General features: G+C 37.6%; 1 protein-coding gene across 2 annotated transcripts in view; it reads left to right on the top strand.

Moving 5' to 3' along the window:
* The window catches only part of KDM3B (lysine demethylase 3B), a 61871-nt gene that overhangs the window by 5004 nt on the left and 38863 nt on the right, over positions 1–18004 (top strand). For both annotated transcript variants that reach the window (XM_081136553.1, XM_081136554.1), the window contains exons 2-5: positions 9712–9879; positions 13093–13206; positions 14241–14346; positions 16204–16328. In XM_081136553.1, coding sequence (XP_080992679.1) covers positions 9712–9879; positions 13093–13206; positions 14241–14346; positions 16204–16328 — 513 coding nt within the window. The remainder of the gene's footprint in view (positions 1–9711; positions 9880–13092; positions 13207–14240; positions 14347–16203; positions 16329–18004) is intronic.

Raw genomic sequence — 18004 nt, 5'->3', positions numbered from 1 at the left:
TCTATTTTTGAAACATTGAGCCACCACTGGGTTTTTCAGCCACTCAAGTGCTTCATATAGTTTTTTTGTTTGTTTGTCTTATATGTCTGTCTAATTTTTAATAGCTCTATTTTAATTTGCCTTTGCATTCTGTTTGTTTCAGCACTGTGCACATTATACACTGGTCATCTTGTCCAGCGTCCTCTCCCTTTATGAACAATCAGCTCTTTCCTCCTAATTGCCCATTTATTTCTCAGTTGCTTCACTAACTCCCCACCTGCCAGGGGCTTCTTTCTTTAGCACTTCCTTGGTTCTCATCCCCAACTTGTTCTGGTTGATTTAGTTTTCCCTCTACCCTCCTAAATGGTGGGGTAAGTAACATGGCTTTTTCTGTTAGTGATTTTCTCAGCAACAGCTGAGGTGGGCTCCTGCAGGCTTTGCTTCCCCAAGTCCCTGGGGACACAACACCTGTTGCTGATTCTCAATTTTACACTGCCTTTGACAGGCTGGTGGTTTTTAAGCACCCCCTGTTCCCCACTGTCCCTACTGCCAGAGTGTCTTTTACCCTCGTCAACTCATATAGTGTGATTTCTCGGTTTTGCAAGGTCAGAAACTCTGTTTTGTGTGTCTTCAGGGGTAATCAGGCCCTAGGAGACTGAGTCTCACAAACCAAACTCTCTGGAGACTGATTTGTAAATCCACATGCAAGGTTATTAATTTACAGTGGGAAATACACCTATCCAGAGATCTACACAGAGCCCCCTTATGGTCTACTCAACAGACCAAATTACAGATAAGAAGGATCCTTGATGTGCAAAGAAATCAGACAAGGAAAATTGGGTGTTGCCAAAAGGATATCTAGAACAAGCTGCCCTGATGTGGTGACCCTCCATTTCCTAGTACTCTCCCATTTCCGTTGCTTCGTTCCCCCTTTATCCTCTGCTTTTAATGTCCTCCATCGAAATCCTACAAAGAGAAAAGACAGCCTGTCTATTCTAGGTTCCACTATTTCTATAAAGCTTTTCTGAATCCCCACTGTTGTTATTTTTTTTAATCTTTATTGTTGAAAGTAAACGTGTTATTTTTTTCTTTGCTCTTAGCACTTTGTGGATACCTGGTTTTGAATATTTATCTAATTTTTTTCTTGTTATAAATACATAACAAGATATATAACTTATCTCCCCCACTAGGTTGTAAGTTTATCAAGAACAGGGAGCATAGCTTTAGCCATTTGGCTCAGTGGTTGGAGCGTCGACCCGTGGACTGAGGGGTCCTGGGTTTGATTCTGGCCAAGGGCGTGTACCTTGGTTGGAGGCTAGAGGCAGCCAATCCATGTGTCTCTCTCACATCAGTGGCCTCCCCTGCCCCGCCCTCTGAAAAGCAATGGAAGAAATATCCTTGGGTGAGGATTAATGAAAGAAAAAAGGGAGCACATTCATTTATTACTAGTTTGAAAGGGCTTCTCTGATCACCCTAACTTAAAAGGTAAAATATTTAGAAGCCAGTATTAGGTTAACTTTTATTTCTGATTTATTATAGAATTTTTACTCGATAGCCCCCAGTTATGTTTATGATTGATCTTTAAGCTTTTTTCTTTTATATATTTTTATTAATATGGACTCACTACTAACTTTTTTGTCTTGACATTATTGGAATCATATTTGGGACCCCAACCCAAGGTACATTGTCCATTGGTTTTTGTGATTTACATCTGGGTTGTTAAATTAGAAGCACTAGATGTTTTGTTTTTCTGATTCTGGAGTAATTCATGCCTGTTGTACAAAATGTACAAGTTATTTTAGTAACAACAAAATATTTCCAGTAGTGTTACAACTTATTACAGACTGTTGTTTATATTTTGATACATATTCTGCTCATCTTTTTTTTAGAATTGTTAAAAGGTGAATTGTATTTTCAATTTTGAATTTTGCTTTTTCACTTAATGTGGCAGTTATTTTCCTGTACTACTAAAAGCTTTTGTATTATGAGTGATTTTCATTTTCTTGGTGCTTCTGTATTTTCCACAGGTAACATGTATTGCTTTTGTAACTAAAAGGAAAACAATAAGTGCTCTGTAACAAATTCTTATCATTTTTTATGCCTGGATAATTTATTTAACTGTTCCCTTTTCATTGGATGGTGAAATTGTTGCAGATATTAGGCTTTATCAATAATTCTGTGATGAACATTTTCGTGAAGAAAGTCTTTTCTATGTTTAGGGTTATTTCCTAGGATTAATGCCAGTAGTGGTATTATGGAAACATACACACACATTTAGGATTCTTGATATAGTAATAGCAATTTTAAAAAGTTTTTTTCAGTCATACCAATTTATAATCTGACTAGTAGTATGAGTTTGCTTAAGGAATGCTTGCTTATCAGGAGCCCATGGTCTGCTAGGCATTTTGTGCTTTAATTTAATCCTATGACAATCCTTTGAGGTACTTAAACTGTCCCTATTTATAGGAAAGGAAGTGAGGCTCAAAGAGGCTAAAGTAACTGGTTCCTGGCTATAAGCTAAGACATGGGGAAGTTAGAATACAAATCTAGATCTTTATGATTCACAGCCCCTAAAAGCACTATATATGCTTGAGTTTTGATTCAGGTTATCCCTGTGCTACTCAAGTACTTAACATTTAATTTATTGAGGATGTTAGCCAGTAGAAAAAAATGGAGATAATTGTTAGAAAGCACTCTCTTTTTTTCTCTAAATGTACGGTAATGAAGATGCACTCTCAGAAAGCTATCTTTTGATCAAGAAACCATGGAAAATTATTTTTATTTGAAAACAGCAGTATTCTAGAAATGCATTTATTCTCCACCTTGGCTGCAAAATCATAAGAAAATTTAAGAAACTTAGAAGTTAGTCTTCCATTTCCTTTCCCTCTCACGATCATCACCATGTTCAGTTATTTTTATCTCTAATTTCTAAAATACAGTTTGCTTTTTATTCATACAGTCTTATTGATTTAGGTCTTTTTCATTTCTTTCCTGGACTATCATTGCCTTGTAATTGGTCTTCCTGCTTCAGTTTCTTCCCTCTATAATTTATCTTCCAACCTGATCCCAAAATTAATTCTTCCTTTTAAAAATTTTAATTATGAAAGTAATATGTGAATACATATTTTAATGGAAAAAAAGGAGGACTATTTACTGTTAAGGCCTAAAAAGTATTACCCCTTGCCAACTGATGGTCATTGGTGTCAGTTCAACACCCAACAGGAATCCCAAATTTAGAGGTGCAGTGAAGAAGGAAACTTCACTTAGTGTGGAACAGCTTTTCACTTTGGTGTTTCAGTTCAGCCAACGAGAGCGGTCCACGGTAGAAAAGGAAATTGCGCTCTCCTAGGTTGGGGGGGGGGGGGGCGGGATTACATGGACAGCAGTCCCTGCCCCTGGCTCCTGATTGGTTCATCTTCATGCAAAGGAGGACTCCAAATTCTCACAGTTTGATTGGTCCAAAGGGCACTGTCCTGATTGGTTTTAAGAGAGCCTCTCTGATTGGCCAGAGCTGCACAACTCTGATGGGATGGGGAAAGCCTCAGTCCTATTGGTTAAAGTAGGATTCCAGGAACTCCTTTATAAGGCCGGGCTCAGATGGCAGAAACATACTGCAGGCCGGCAGTTCAGTGCAGGCTTCTCCGTGAAGTGCAGTTTGTGTGCAGAAATGGCTGCTAGGCTGGTTTGGTTTTGCTTGTTTTTAATTTGAGTTCAGTTAGCCACCAGGATCCCTTTTTTAGTAGGTGTCTTTTTTACTCCCCTCACTTCACATCCTCCTGTCTCAGTCCTCCTCCTGTCCCCCAACCGCCCTCTTCTTCCCTAATAATCTGCAACTTGCTCTTTCCCATATAATATATCTTGGAGGTTTTTTTACATTAGGCTATTAGATATACCTCATTTTTAAAAAGTCTCTTATGTTACTCCATAGTATGATTAAAGTCTCTTTAGCCTTTCACCTAATTATAAAAAGTACTTTGTAATTTCTATTTTGATTTCCTATTTAAACAATACTGAGAAGTTTTTCCCCCCAGATGGCAGTATATGTCTATAACATATTTTACCATGTTTTTCTCCCCGCCCTTAAAACTATTGGTGGCTTGCCCTGGCCAATGTGGCTCAGAGGTTAGATCGCGGGTCGGACGACCAAGGGGGTCACTGGTTCCTGGGTTGCAAGTTAGATCCCTGGCCCCAGTTGGGGTGTGTGGGTCAGGGGCGTCCTGGAGGCAACCAGTCAATGTCCATATTTCCCTTCCTCCCTTCTACTCTCTCTAAAAAGCAATAGAAAAATATCCTCAGGTGGGGACTGACCAAAACAAAATCCATGAGTGGCTCTTCCAGGGCCTGTAGCAAGCAACATAAACTCGTGTGTTTTCAGGCACCAGGCTTGTGAGGCACAGCTGGGTGACAGACCAAAGACTGTAAGGGGGATTGACAACTGGAGAGTATAGACACTGTCTACAGATGCACATTAAAAATAAATCAACAAAAGAAAACACTCTGCTGGCTGAACAAGAGACCTTTGCCACCGGTTTTAATTTAATATCTTTTTAACATGCCAATCAAAGCCTTTACAGCTTGTTTAGTACTCTCTTCCTCCTCCTAGAGCACTCAGTCTGCCTTTATGTTTCTCTGCCTTTGCACCTGCTGGAAAGTCTTTCTTTACCTTCTCTGCCAGAATAATGCAGCTTGTCCTTTAAGACCCAGCTTGTATACTACTACTTCCTCTGAAACTTTTCTAGTTTCCCAAGGCAGGTGCCTTTCTCTAGCCTAACAGCATATTCAAATCTTTATTATTGCCCTCATTACATAGCTCTGTAAAAATGTCTGTACCTCTCTGTTGACTCATCTAGGTTGTGAGTCCCTCCTGCCAAGTGCTACCTTATTCACCTTGATATTCTTGGTGCTGCACAAACATATAGAAGAGGCATTCTGTTTTTGTTGAGTGGGTGAATAAAATAATTTTATTAATTGTAGTACGAATGTCCTTAGGGAGAACTAGGATCCAAACTGATGATAACATGATTACATAATAAACGTGAAGGCCTATATTATTCTGATTATTGCCATCTGATTTTATCAAACTTAGGGTAACTTATTGACTTTTAAAGAATTTATTTGAGCCCTGGCTGGTGTGGCTCAGTTGGTTGGAGCATTGTCCCATGCACCAAGAGGTGGCAGGTTTGATTCCCTGTCAGGGCACATACCCAGGTTGTGGGTTAGATTCCTGGTTGGGATGCGTGTGGGAGGCAACCAATAGATGTTTCTCTTTTATATCAATGTTTCTCTCTCTCCCTTCCACTCTCTAAAATGAATTTTTTTAAAAGTTAACAAAAGAAAAGGAATTTACTTGAGTTTAATGTCACTAAAATGGATGTAAATCACATAGACCAGGAAAGGAATTTTGAAATGAAAGCAAGAGTTTTACCACTAACTCTCCTTAACTAATGAAATATTTTATATCTTGTCCATGGGTTTTAGCTGTAGCATGAAGTGCTATTTGCTACTTCTCTAATAGAAAAAAATTTTAAGACTTAAAAAAATTTTTTTAATTGATTTTTGGGGGGGGGGAGAGAGATCGACTGCCTCCTGCACACCCCCTACCCAGGATCGTCGAGCCCGCACAACCCAGGCATGTGGCCTGACCAGGAATCAAATTGGCAACCTTTTGGTGCATGGGGACAAACACCTAATCAGTTGACTGAGCTGGAGCTTAAGGCTTTTTAAAACCAGCCAGGATTTAAGACTTTAAAAAAATCAGTTTAAACTGTTTTAGTCCTGTTCTGTTCAGATTATCAACTTGCCTTGACCATCTCTGACTCAATTCAACCACTACCATTGAATTTTGTTAGTTTATAACCCTTCTTCCTGTCCTGGGGTCTGGCCCACTGCCATTGTACCAGTTTGTGTTCTCTGTGCTTTGCTCTGAAATGATTCTTTACCTTACATGTTCTAACTCTTTTCATTACTCTAGTTGGACGTGAGGCACAGTTCTAGGGCCAGAAGTAAGCCTTATTGTTGGGAGAACATGTTTACATATATCCACATTCCATATTGCTCTCAAATTCGTATTGTTAGCCTGGAGCTGTTGTTTGATCCCAGAGCAAACAGTACTGTGGTTGTTGTCAAGTTAAACACTTTATTCCATATCCTTTGCCCAGGCAGGTTAAGAGATAATTACCCTTAAATTAGGTGAAATCTGGCTTTCAAATATTTCAGCTTTTCCCTGATGTTTTCAGATAGGTGATGGTAGGATTCCTGAATATTAAGTTTTTTCATGTTTAAGTACAAAGAATAAAAATTGTGACAGTTTTAGTACAATGACTTCTTTTAGTGTTGTTCTTATATTTGTGTATTGATATGATTTAGAATTTTGTGACTCATATGTTGACTTTTAAAGTGGTTGGCAGATTGGAACTGTAGCATGGCACCTAGCTGTTCAGTCACCATGGAGCCTCAGCCTCTGGTTTTCTAAGTGATACTCAGTAGAGTACTGTCAATCTGGGTCAGATTCAGCCTGGGCATTGAACACTCCATGTTTCTTTTCATGGCTTGCAAGGCATCTGCCTTTAGCTATTACCTCTGACATCAGTTATGTAATGGCAGTACTGTTTCCTAGTCTCTGATTCAAAATCCAAGTAATTTTTAAAATTTCCCTTTTCCTTATATCCAGACTGTTATCAGGTTTTGATAGGACTCTTGGATTCTCAGGAGCAGGAGACTGCTCCCACTCTAGGTCATGCATGTTAAGAACACTCCCTAGGGGGTGCGGGGGCAGGTGGAAAAGCGTAAAAAGGGAATAAATGGTGACAGAAGGATACCAGACTATGGATGGTGAACACACAATACAATATACAGGTGATGTATTATAGACTTGTACACTTGAAACCTATTTAACTAATGTAACCCCAATATAGTCAATAAAAAATTTATGAAAAGAAAAAACCCCACTCCCTATTTCCCCTCCCCTCTAATCCATCTACACTCCCTGCTAGCTAGCTGAGTTTTCCTATAACCAACTGCTCTGTTCATATCTTGACCTCAATTTGAACTTATAATGGCAGTTGCATATGTACACACTCACACACACACATGTCCCATTGGCAGCTGGATGAAGCTCAGTGTTCTTTCCCATTGACTCAGTCTTTTTGGCCTCAGCTCCCTCCCCTTCCCCACAGTATGTGGTAGCTCCTGGCCTCCTAGAACTTGCTGGGACTTTTTTTGTCCCTCCGCAGCATCAGTCCCTCTGCACACCTGAAGTGATCTCTCCTGCCTCTGAAATTCCCCCACACTTTATTTGACTTTATTTCTGTTTATCTTATGGCATATTATAGTCCAAATACTGCTTTGCCATTCACCAAATTGCTTTTGAATCCATTTATTTAATTCTCACAACCAGTCTATGAGGTAAGACAGGTGTGCCTTATCACAAGGGAGGAAACCAAGACTTAAAGAAGGAAGAGTGACTTGTCCAAGTTTTGTAATTAATATAGCGTGGAGTCAAGATTCAAATCCAAGCCTCCTGGATTATAAGCCCCAAGCTTTGTTCATTGTGCTACTATGGGACTGCCTTTCTTGGTGCCTGAGTCTGCACTTAAACACCACTCTTCTAGTTGTCTGCCAGTTACTTAAGTTGTATTTTATTCTCTTAGAACACATATGTATGTATTATATTAAATATATTCATATATTAAATACAGTGCAGTTCAGTGTTCTCTTTCTCTGAAAAAATCATGCTTCTTTCTGAGCCTTGTTTCCCCATCTTTTTTATTTTTTATTTTTTTAAGTAGAAGTGAAGCTTACTTAGTATATTATAAATAATAAAACTAGAGCTTTATATAATGAATTTAATTTCTGGGATAACTTTTTAGCAGTGCATTTCACAAGTATTTATTTCCTGTGATGAAATTAAGCCTTGCTAGGCTACTGAGCAATGAATGGCTCCACACTTTTAAAATATAAATATCCTGAATTTCCATATAGCTGTAACTAATTTTTATGTTGACTGGATGAGAACATATATACCAACAAGAGCTATTATGAACTCAGTAACAATTTTAATGGATTTGAATTTTATTCATTATATAATCATATGTGGAAAATAATATTACATACATGTACAAGAGCTCTAGTGGTCAGTCTGTAGGAAATGCTTTGTGCCCTTAGTACCTACAGATCTTCTGGTAATTCCGTGGTTCCCAGTTGGGAGTCGCTGCTTTGGGGATTCTGACGTTGTTCTACATCACTCATTGTTGCCTTAGGAAACTCCATGTGAGAAATTTCTTAAGAGAGCCAAGTGGTTGGGAAGGGGTTGCTTCCCTGAGTAATTGCTTTATGTTTCCCTTTTAGACAGTGAGAACTGCAGCTGACCTCTCTGTTTTCAGATTGGCCTTTAAAAAGAAAGTTCAGAGCCAAATTTATTATTTGATTATATAACTGTAGAGATCCTTATTGCCTGCTTAAGTTTTCCCTTTTTACACTTTGGCAGTTGACTTCCTGATGTAATTTGCTTGGCCCTGATTTTTAAAATTTGTTTTATCATTTTATTGCATGTGTTTCCCAAAAGCCAACTGAAATTCTTTGAAAATTAAGTGGAATATAAATAAATACTTTAGCCCTTCTTTTGTTACCAGGTATATTTTAGGCACTGGACTTATCTATTCTAAATATTGATGTCTATATGCATATGTACTATTGCTTATAAATAGCATAAATATATGCTATTTATTCTGTATTTGTTGAACATTCTCTTAAGTCAGAATTTATATGGAAAAGCCAAACCTAAGCATACTATTTATTAAAAAAATGTGGTTTCATGTAAAAAAAAAAAACACACAAACTTACAATGCCTACTTAAGTGTATCTCAAAAAGTGGAATGTCTCTTCTGGGAGGAAGCAAAGCATCATTGTGACAGCAGCATGCCTCTGCTGGCAGAGGTACTTTATTTTATTTTTACTTGTTTTAAATATATCTTTATTGATTTCAGAGAGAGGAAAGGAGAGGGGGAGAGAGAGATAGAAACATCAGTGATGAGAGAGTTATTGATTGACTGCCTCCTGCACGCCCCCGACTGGGGATCGAGCCCTCAACCTGGCATGTGCATTCACTGGAGATCGAACTGTGATCTCCTGGATCCTAGGCCGATGCTCAAGTGCTGAGCCATGCCCTGCTGGGCTGGCAGTGGTACTTTAAAAATCCAGAACTAGGAGGGCAACTTTTTTCTGTGTTTATCCTTTTCAATTTTGTATCATGTGCATATATCACCGTTCAAAAAATTAATAAAAGAAGTTCATAGTCATTGTCAGTAGAAGTGTAAAAGATTTCTTCCTAACTTTTAGACTCTGAGTTCCTTGAGACCAGGAAATGTGCTAGATTTCTCTTTGTATTCCTGAACCTATGGCAGTGCCTTATACATAGTAAGCCCCCAGCTAGTGTGCATAGATGTGAATTGGAAATTTAAGAGTTACAAATTTCAGTAGGATCATAGCTTAAAATTACTAACTGTGGATAACGCATGCCTCCTTCATTTTTGTCCCCGCTTTCAGAGTGAGACTGAGACTAGCTATCTGGCTCTGAAGTAAGATTGGTTTTTATTGAAATCCATGAAAAGAACTTAAAAACAGTTAGTAGAATTTTTCATAGTTCTTGAAAATGGGATTTATGTTTGTTTATATATAATAGTGTGGGATTTTTCCAAGTGTGACCTCCAAACTGCTTTTTATCTCTTTTTGCAGATCTTTGTAGAATTCGATGGCTGTAACTGGAAGCAACACTCCTGGGTTAAAGTTCATGCTGAAGAAGTCATTGTGCTTCTGCTGGAAGGCTCTCTAGTATGGGCACCCCGAAAGGACCCTGTCCTTGTCCAGGGCACTCGAGTCTCAATTGCACAGTGGCCAGCCCTGGTGAGTGACTCTATTGACTAGGAATATATTTGGACTTTATTCTATACTGTGAACTATGGTTGAACTCTTCTTAAAAAAAATCCTTACCTGAGGATATTTTTTCCATTGGTTTTCAGAAAGAGTGGAAGGGGGGGCAGGGAGAGAGGAAAAAAAAAATTTATGTGAGAGAGACACATGGATTGGTTGCCTCCGCCCTCATGTAGCCCTGCAACTGAGGTATGTGCCTTTGGGTGGAATCGAACCTAGGACCCTTCAGTCTATGGACCAACTCTAACCACTGAGCAAACCCGGCTAGGGCTAGTTAAACTCTTTAGAATTGCCCAAACACCAGGCTTTTAACACACTTTTATTCTGAAGTTACCAAAGCAAAAATTGGGAGAGATCTTTTCTCCTGTGTCTTCTGAAACTTTTTATATTAGATAATACTTGATACTTTTTGTTTCTAAAAAATTTTTCATCTTTAGTGTTTTCTCATAGTAAGGCTATGAAACAATGTTTATAATCCTTAAAGTATTCTTTTCCCATAGAAACTATTTTATTTTTTTCCAGCTTTGTTGAAATCTGATTAACATATAACATTGTATTGTCCTGGCCAGTGTTGCTCAGTGGTAGATCATCTGCCCTCGCACCAAAGGGTCATGGGTTCGATTTCCAGTCAAGGGCACGTACCTGAGTTGCAGGTTGATCCCAGACCCCGGTTGTGGCGAGTGCGGGAGGCAACCAGTTGATGTGTCTCTCTCACATGGATATTTCTCTTTCTCTCCCCCCTCCCTTCTACTCTCTAAAAACCAATGGGGAAAAAATATCCTCAGGTGGGGATTAAAAAACCCCCACTGTATTAAGTTTGTGTATAACATGATTTGATATACATATATATTCTGAAAAGATTACCACAATATTAGTTAACATGGCCATTGACTCACATTGTTACCTTTGTGTGTGTGCTGAGAACTTTTAAGATTTATTCTCTTTGTAACTCTAAAGTATACAATACAGTATTGTTAATTATAGTCACCATTCTTACATTAGATTCCCAGAACTGACTCATCTTATAACTGAAGTTTATACCCTTTGATCACCTTTACCCATTTCTTCCACTCCTCCCACATGTAGCAACCACCAGTCTACTTTCTGTATCTATGAGTTCAATTTTTTTAGATTTCATGTAAGTGAGATCGTACAGTGTTTGTCTTTCTCTCTCTTATTTCACTGAGCATAATACCCTCAAGTTTCATCCATATTGTTGCAAATGGCAGGATTTTTTTCTTATTTATGGCTGAATAACACACCCACACACATTCTCTTTATCCATTCATCCCGTCACTGGACACTTAGGTTGTTCCTGTGTTTTGGCTATTGTAATAATGCTGTAGTGAACATGGGGGTACAGATATCTTTTTGAGATACTAATTTAATTTCCTTCAGATGTATACACAGAAGAAGGATTGCTGGATCATATGGTAGTTATATGTTTAAATTTTGGGGGGAACCTCTATACTGTTTTCCATAGTAGCTGTACCAGTTTACGTTCCCACCAGCAGTGCACAAGGGATCCCTTTTCTTTGCATCCTCGCCAGGACTTGTTATCTTTTATCTTGATGATAGCCATTCTGACGGTCTTGAGGTGATCTCATTGTGCATTGATTTGCATTTCCCTAATGATTAGTGATGTTGAGTCCCTTTCATGTACCTGTTGGCCATTTGTATATCTTTGGGAAAATATCTATTTGGGTGATTTGCTGAATTTTGAATCAGATTATTTGGTTTTTTTTCTATTGAGTTGTGTATGAGTTTCTTATATATTTTCAATATTAACCCCTTATCAGATATATGATTACAAATATTTTCTATTTTTTATATTTTTTTAGAGAGAGTGAAGGGGGGAGGGGAGAGAAAGAGACATTGATATGAGAGAGACACAACAACTGGTTGCCTCCTGCACATGCCCCAACCTGGGCTGGGGATCGAACCTGCAACCCAGGTATGTGCCCTTGACCAGGAATCAAACCTGTGAGACCCTTCAGTGCTTGGGCCAACGCTCTAACCGTTGAGCCACATTGGCCAGGACATCTCCCGTTTCTTATGTTGCCTTTTCATTTTGTTGATTATTTCTTGTGCTATGCAGAAGATTTTTTATAGTTTGGTATATTCCCACTTGTTTACTTTTACTTTTGTTGCTTGTGCTTAAACTTTTTTTAAAATTATTAAGTTTTGGTTTTTTAAGTCAGACAAAATAGTGCTATAAAAAATAATTCTGAGAGTATCCATTTGTTTGTATCTATCCTTGTTGACAAAGTATTGGCATAAATGGTTACTTTTTTTTAAAATCTAAAAAAAATAAATCTAAATTCTGTGGCTAACCAAATTAAATAAATAATATTCAGAACAAATATTTTTTACCTGTTGATTATATAACATGATCACTTGCTACACTGTCTTTTTTCATTTGTTTTTAAGACCACTTTCCAATTGAATTTTTAAAAGAAGTTCAGACCAGATACAGGTCCCTGGGTGACTTTGTTGGCTATTTATTTATGAAACAGTAATGAATTTACTCATGCATATTTATACCAGTGATTATTTTAGAAATCTCACAAAGATTTCAGGAGTTCTAGAGATGATAATGGCGTAACTTTTTTTTTTATGCAGATTTTTTTAATTTTTTTTTTTTTTTAATTGATTTCAGAGAGAGGAAGGGAGAGAGAGACAGAAACATCATTGATGAGAGAGAATCATCAATTGCCTGCCTCCTGCACACCTCGTACTGGGGATCAAGCCCGAAACCTGGGCTTGTGCCCTGACCCAGAATTGAACCACGATATCCAGGTTCACTGGTTGACATTCAACCACTGAGCAACACTGGCTGGGCTGGTGTAACTCTTTATTGTGGGAATTTAATGTTAAGTTAGCCCTCGTGAAGCCAGGCTTCAGGATTAGTCAGATCCCTGGAGAAAAAGAGAAATTTCTCATTCTTCCCCCTTTAGCTGTAAATATACACGCACATGCGGACTTTCTGCTCTGGTTTGCTTTCTGTGATTATTTGAGGGGCAGATGTTAGGTCCAGAATGTTTCCAAAGACTTATGCTTTAGCTTATCTGTATTTACTAGTGTGAAAGATCTATTAATAATGGATATTTTTTCTGAAGTTAGAGATTTGGTTGAATTGTTATTTTCTTTTCCAAGTTCTAATCAATTTCTTATTGTACTTCACAGACTTTCACTCCCCTGGTAGATAAACTCGGTTTGGGTTCTGTGGTTCCAGTTGAATACCTTGTGGATCGAGAGCTTCGTTTCCTGTCAGATACTAATGGGTTGCATCTGTTCCAGGTACATAACGCTTGCTCTAATCCTAAACTTATTTCTCTCCTTGTTAATTTCTTGTTGGTTATAAATAAGGTGTTTCCATTTTTCTTTTAGCATTAAAGTACTTCCCCCCAATAGTTCCCTGTGCCTTTTACAGTTTTTCTGCTTCCTTGAAAAATACATTTGATAGCTGAGGCTTCTTTCTTCTGCACACCCCACCCCACCCTAAAAAGACTTTGCACTTAAGACCACAATTTTACAGGCTTCCTCAGAAGAAAGAGGTGGCTTCCCAGAGGTGGTTGCTTCTATAACTTGAGTCTGAGGAGGCCTACACTTGTGTCAGTGACAGGGCGACTGGGAGTTTGTGCTGATTCTGAGCAACATTAAATATTGAAGAGCTTAGGTATATCTTTAGTTGATAGTTTAAACAGACTAGAATCTGAGTTAGAGTTTCAGAATTTATGGATGCTAATATTTATTTCTCATTAGTAAGGGTTACTGTCTGAAGGTTAAAAATTAGGAGGCTTCTAGTTTTGCTATCTTACTGAGGCAGCTAAGAGAAGTATTTTCTAAACTCTGTTCTGTGATATGTTAATGATGATTTTTTGTTGATAGGTTTTTCTCCCTCATTAGGCCTCACTCTCTTTTATCAACCTTGCTTTATCACATCTTTGTAACCCTAGTGCTTATATATGGGCAGGCACTTAGTGTATGTTGGATAAATATCAAAATAAGCAAAAAGATTTATATGCAATAAAATGTTTTGTGGTCAAATAAGTATGACAAATACTGACCTAAACAGATTTTTTTTCTATTTGTCTTCTTAGAGCCTTTCATATGCTGTTGTATGTAGAAAGATAGAGTATATAATGCTTCCTAAACCTAACTGATCTTAGCATCTTTATTTTTTGCAGACATCTCATGAGACTAGGGTTTTACAGACATTCTTTGACAAATGTTGATATAAAACTCCTCGGGGGTATGATTTTTCTCAGCTGGTTAGATATTATTGCTATTCATTGTAACATTCAGTTGTTTTCTTCTCTTATCTTTACCAGATGGGAACAGATAGCCAAAACCAGATTCTTTTGGAACACGCTGCACTGAGAGAAACAGTTAATGCTTTGATCAGTGACCAAAAGCTACAAGAGATATTTAGCCGAGGTAAGAACAGGTAGTCTTCTATCCCTGAATTCTGAATCAAGTGTATGGTCATTGCTGAAAGTGATAGAGTGGGGAGGACACTGTGCAATTCTAAATATCTGAACTTGTCTTCTTTTTGTGGGTAAAGTCAAGAGTATCTCCAGTTAGGTGACTCTTTAGAATAGATTAGAAAAATAGGATCTTGCTCAGACTACTGTTTCCTCTTTGTATTAGGTTTCATAATACATAGTTTTGTTGTGAGTTTTGTTTTGTTGTTCTTTTCTTAAACATCATTAAGGACTGACCTTGTAGACAAAATGTTAAGGTACTGGTGATATAACTATGAGCTAGAAAATCTCTGCTCTTCTTGAGTTTACTGTCTATAAGGATCTCAAGAACTAAAGACTATTGACAACAACAGATAACAACTTAGAGTGCAAGATTAATTCATAAAGGAAGGTATCCACAGACTCGTTCACATTAAAAACATGTTATTTTTTTAAGAATGAAAACAGGAAAGAATTATTAACCTTTTTTCATGTTCAGATACATTTTCCCCAAGATTCTCCACAAAGGGTAGACTTGCTCCATTTATCCTTCCCTTCATGTTATACCTCCACTCTTCTTTCTTTCTGAACCTCATCATGATCATGATTTTCAGTGAAGTATAGTGTCTTTGGTTTTCTTTTGTCAAACTAAATCTAAACAGGTAAAGGTAGGAATAGGTACACTGGCCTATTTAGGGAAAAAGAGTATCAGGATAAAATGATGTTTAATAATCAAGGAAAGGTATGGGGAAGAAAGAATGTGAGGAAAAATTGATAGCAGAGAGAAGAAAATTGAGTGGACAGAATGAGAGGTGGAGATGTTATATGAGTATGTATAGAAAAATAAAGGAAGCTTAATTATAGCTCTGAGAGATAATTTAAAATAAGTAATGATTTAGCTATATAGTCTCAAATGTATAAGATAAGCAGGAGAGAGGAACTGTCCTCCTTTCAGGGTTAGCTGAAATTGCAGGGTAATGTTACCAGTTGATAAAGTAATATCTTTGAAACTCTGTTCCTAGGAAGACATGTTCTATATTTGTTCAGACTATTATTAGTGTAGAGGTTGGAAACCTCATAAATTGAATTTTCTACCTACTGTTATTGAAAGTCAGGTAGCAGAGTGTAAATGGTTATGTATCATTCATATGCTTACTTAACAAAATAGTCCATTCAACTTACTGGCCTCCCACTTTTTTTTATATATGTGTCAGATCTGAGTACATTTTCATACTACCTGTAATTTTTTCTTTCTTTTTTAATCCTCACCTGAGGATATTTTTTCCATTGGTTTTTTAGAGAGAGTGGAAGAGAGGGGGAGAGACAGAGAGAGAAACATCGATGTGAAAGGGACACATTGATTGGTTGCCTCCCACATGTGCCCCGATGGGAGCCAGGGATCGAGCCTGCAACCAAGGTATGTGCCCTTGGCTGGGAATCCAACCCGAGACCCTTCAGTCCTCCGGCCAGCGCTCTTAACCCTGAGCCACACTGGCTAGGGCCTACCTGTAGTTTTTGAGTTATAAGTTTCCTTTCTCTTCCCTGTAATCTATAATGGGAAGATTGAGGTAAGGTGAAATCAGAGGCCTGGTAGGATCTAAGAAATTTCTAAATAAACTGAATTTACAAAGGTCACTGGGGAAACTATTTATATTGTGTGTTTTTTAATTACTAAGTATGATAAATCTGAAATTGCTCGTTTATTCAACTCTATAGGAGAAGACTGAAAGTGCCAGTTATTTACACCATATAGCGTTCCTTCTGCATTTAGAAATAATTATGAAATATAGCTTAGCCAAAAATATTTGAAACTGACTGATCTCTCTTTTAGGTCCCTACAGTGTTCAAGGTCACAGGGTCAAAGTATACCAGCCCGAGGGGGAAGAAAGTTGGCTCTATGGTGTTGTAAGCCATCAAGATTCCATTACTCGTCTTATGGATGTTTCTATAACTGAGGTAAGGCTTTGTGTTAGGTGCTATTTCATCTAACAGGGAGGTGTAGAGAAAGGGTGCACTTCACAAGTAAGAAGATTTGGGTTCCATATCGGATTATATCGTTTAATGACTATGACCTTGAGAAGAAAGGCTTTTCAACTTTCTTAACCTCATTGTTGTCATATGTAAATTAGTTAATTAGGTATTACCCCCCCCACACACACACACTGATCTCAGCACTGTTGGGAAGTGAGATAACGTATTTGAAAGTGCTTTGAAATCTGTAAAACAACATACAAATGCGAAGTGCTATTATCATTTTATCATATAAAGGTTAATAGTAGTTAAAAATCTAGTTAGCATTTGCTTTTGTAATACTTATGCCCCTCTCCCTTAGATACTGGAAAAATTGTTTCTAATGAAGTAAACAAAAAGCATAGCATCTAGAGCTACTTGGAGAATTGTAGGAAAAACACTGGATGAGTGCTTTGAAGCAAACAGATTTGTGTTTATCTTTGAATTGATTTCAGATATGCCCTTAGCAGTCATGTGTATATAAGCATGTGATTTTTTTAATTTATTTGAGTTTTTTTAAAAATATTAAATTAATTAATCTTCATTTTAAAATTTCAAACAATAGACATATATAAAGTAGATATCAAAAGCCACCCCTCCCCCTAGGCAAATATCACTATCCATAATGGTAACCACCATTAACTGTTTGGTATATATCATACATTCTTCTATAATTTACTTTTTTTACTTAATTGTAAATTTATGTCTTTCTGTGTAAATATATATAGAAATCTGCCTTGTCCTTTTAAAATAGATGCATATTATTCAACTGGATGGATGTATTATGACTAACTTAATCGAAAATTGATGGACATTTAGATCATTGCCTGTATTTTCAATAATACATATAATGCCACAGTGAATATCCTTGAACATATAGCATTGTACACTGTTTCACATTATTTATTGGGATAAATTCCTAGGTGTGAAATTGCTGTCAGAGAATATGCACATTAAATCTGACAATGTCAAATTGGTCCCTTCCAAGAGCTTTTATTACTTAATAGTAGAGTGGTGTTTTGTTATTTTTTTTTAAATATGTCTTTATTGATTTCAGAGAGAGAAAGGGAGAGGGGGAGAGAGATCAATAGAAACATCAGTGATGAGAGAGTCCTAATTGATCAGTTGCCTCCTGCATGCCCCTTAATGGGGGTCTAGCCTCAATCTCCTGGATCCTAGGTCAATGCTCAACCGCTGAGCCATGCCCAGCTGGGCTGTTTTTGTTTTTATAAATATATTTTTATTGATTTCAAGAGAGAGGAAGGGAGAAGGGAGAGAGAGATAGAAACATCAAGGATGAGAGAGTCTTTGATTGGCTGCCTCGTGCATGCCCCCTGCTGGGGATCAAGCCTGCAATCCCGGGCACGTGCCTTGACTGGGATTCGAACCTCAGTCGCCCAGATCATAGGTTGATGCTCAACAGCTGAGCCATGCCGTCTGGGCTATAGTGGTGTTTTTAATGATTATTAGTTTGGAAGGTTTTTGGTTTCTGTAATGTACAGAATAGGAAGGTTTTAGAGATGCAGAATTTGAAATTAACATCCCTAAAAGAGAACCAAATACTTGAATGCTTACCATAGTCCAGACCTTGTTTGAGATGTTATCTGGCACCGAGTAGGACA

Source organism: Miniopterus schreibersii, assembly GCF_964146895.1.
Source record: "Miniopterus schreibersii genome assembly, chromosome: 4".
NCBI classification, from domain to species: domain Eukaryota; kingdom Metazoa; phylum Chordata; class Mammalia; order Chiroptera; family Miniopteridae; genus Miniopterus; species Miniopterus schreibersii.
Note: the sequence above shows the minus strand (reverse complement) of the source record. Positions and strands in the feature narration are given on the sequence as shown.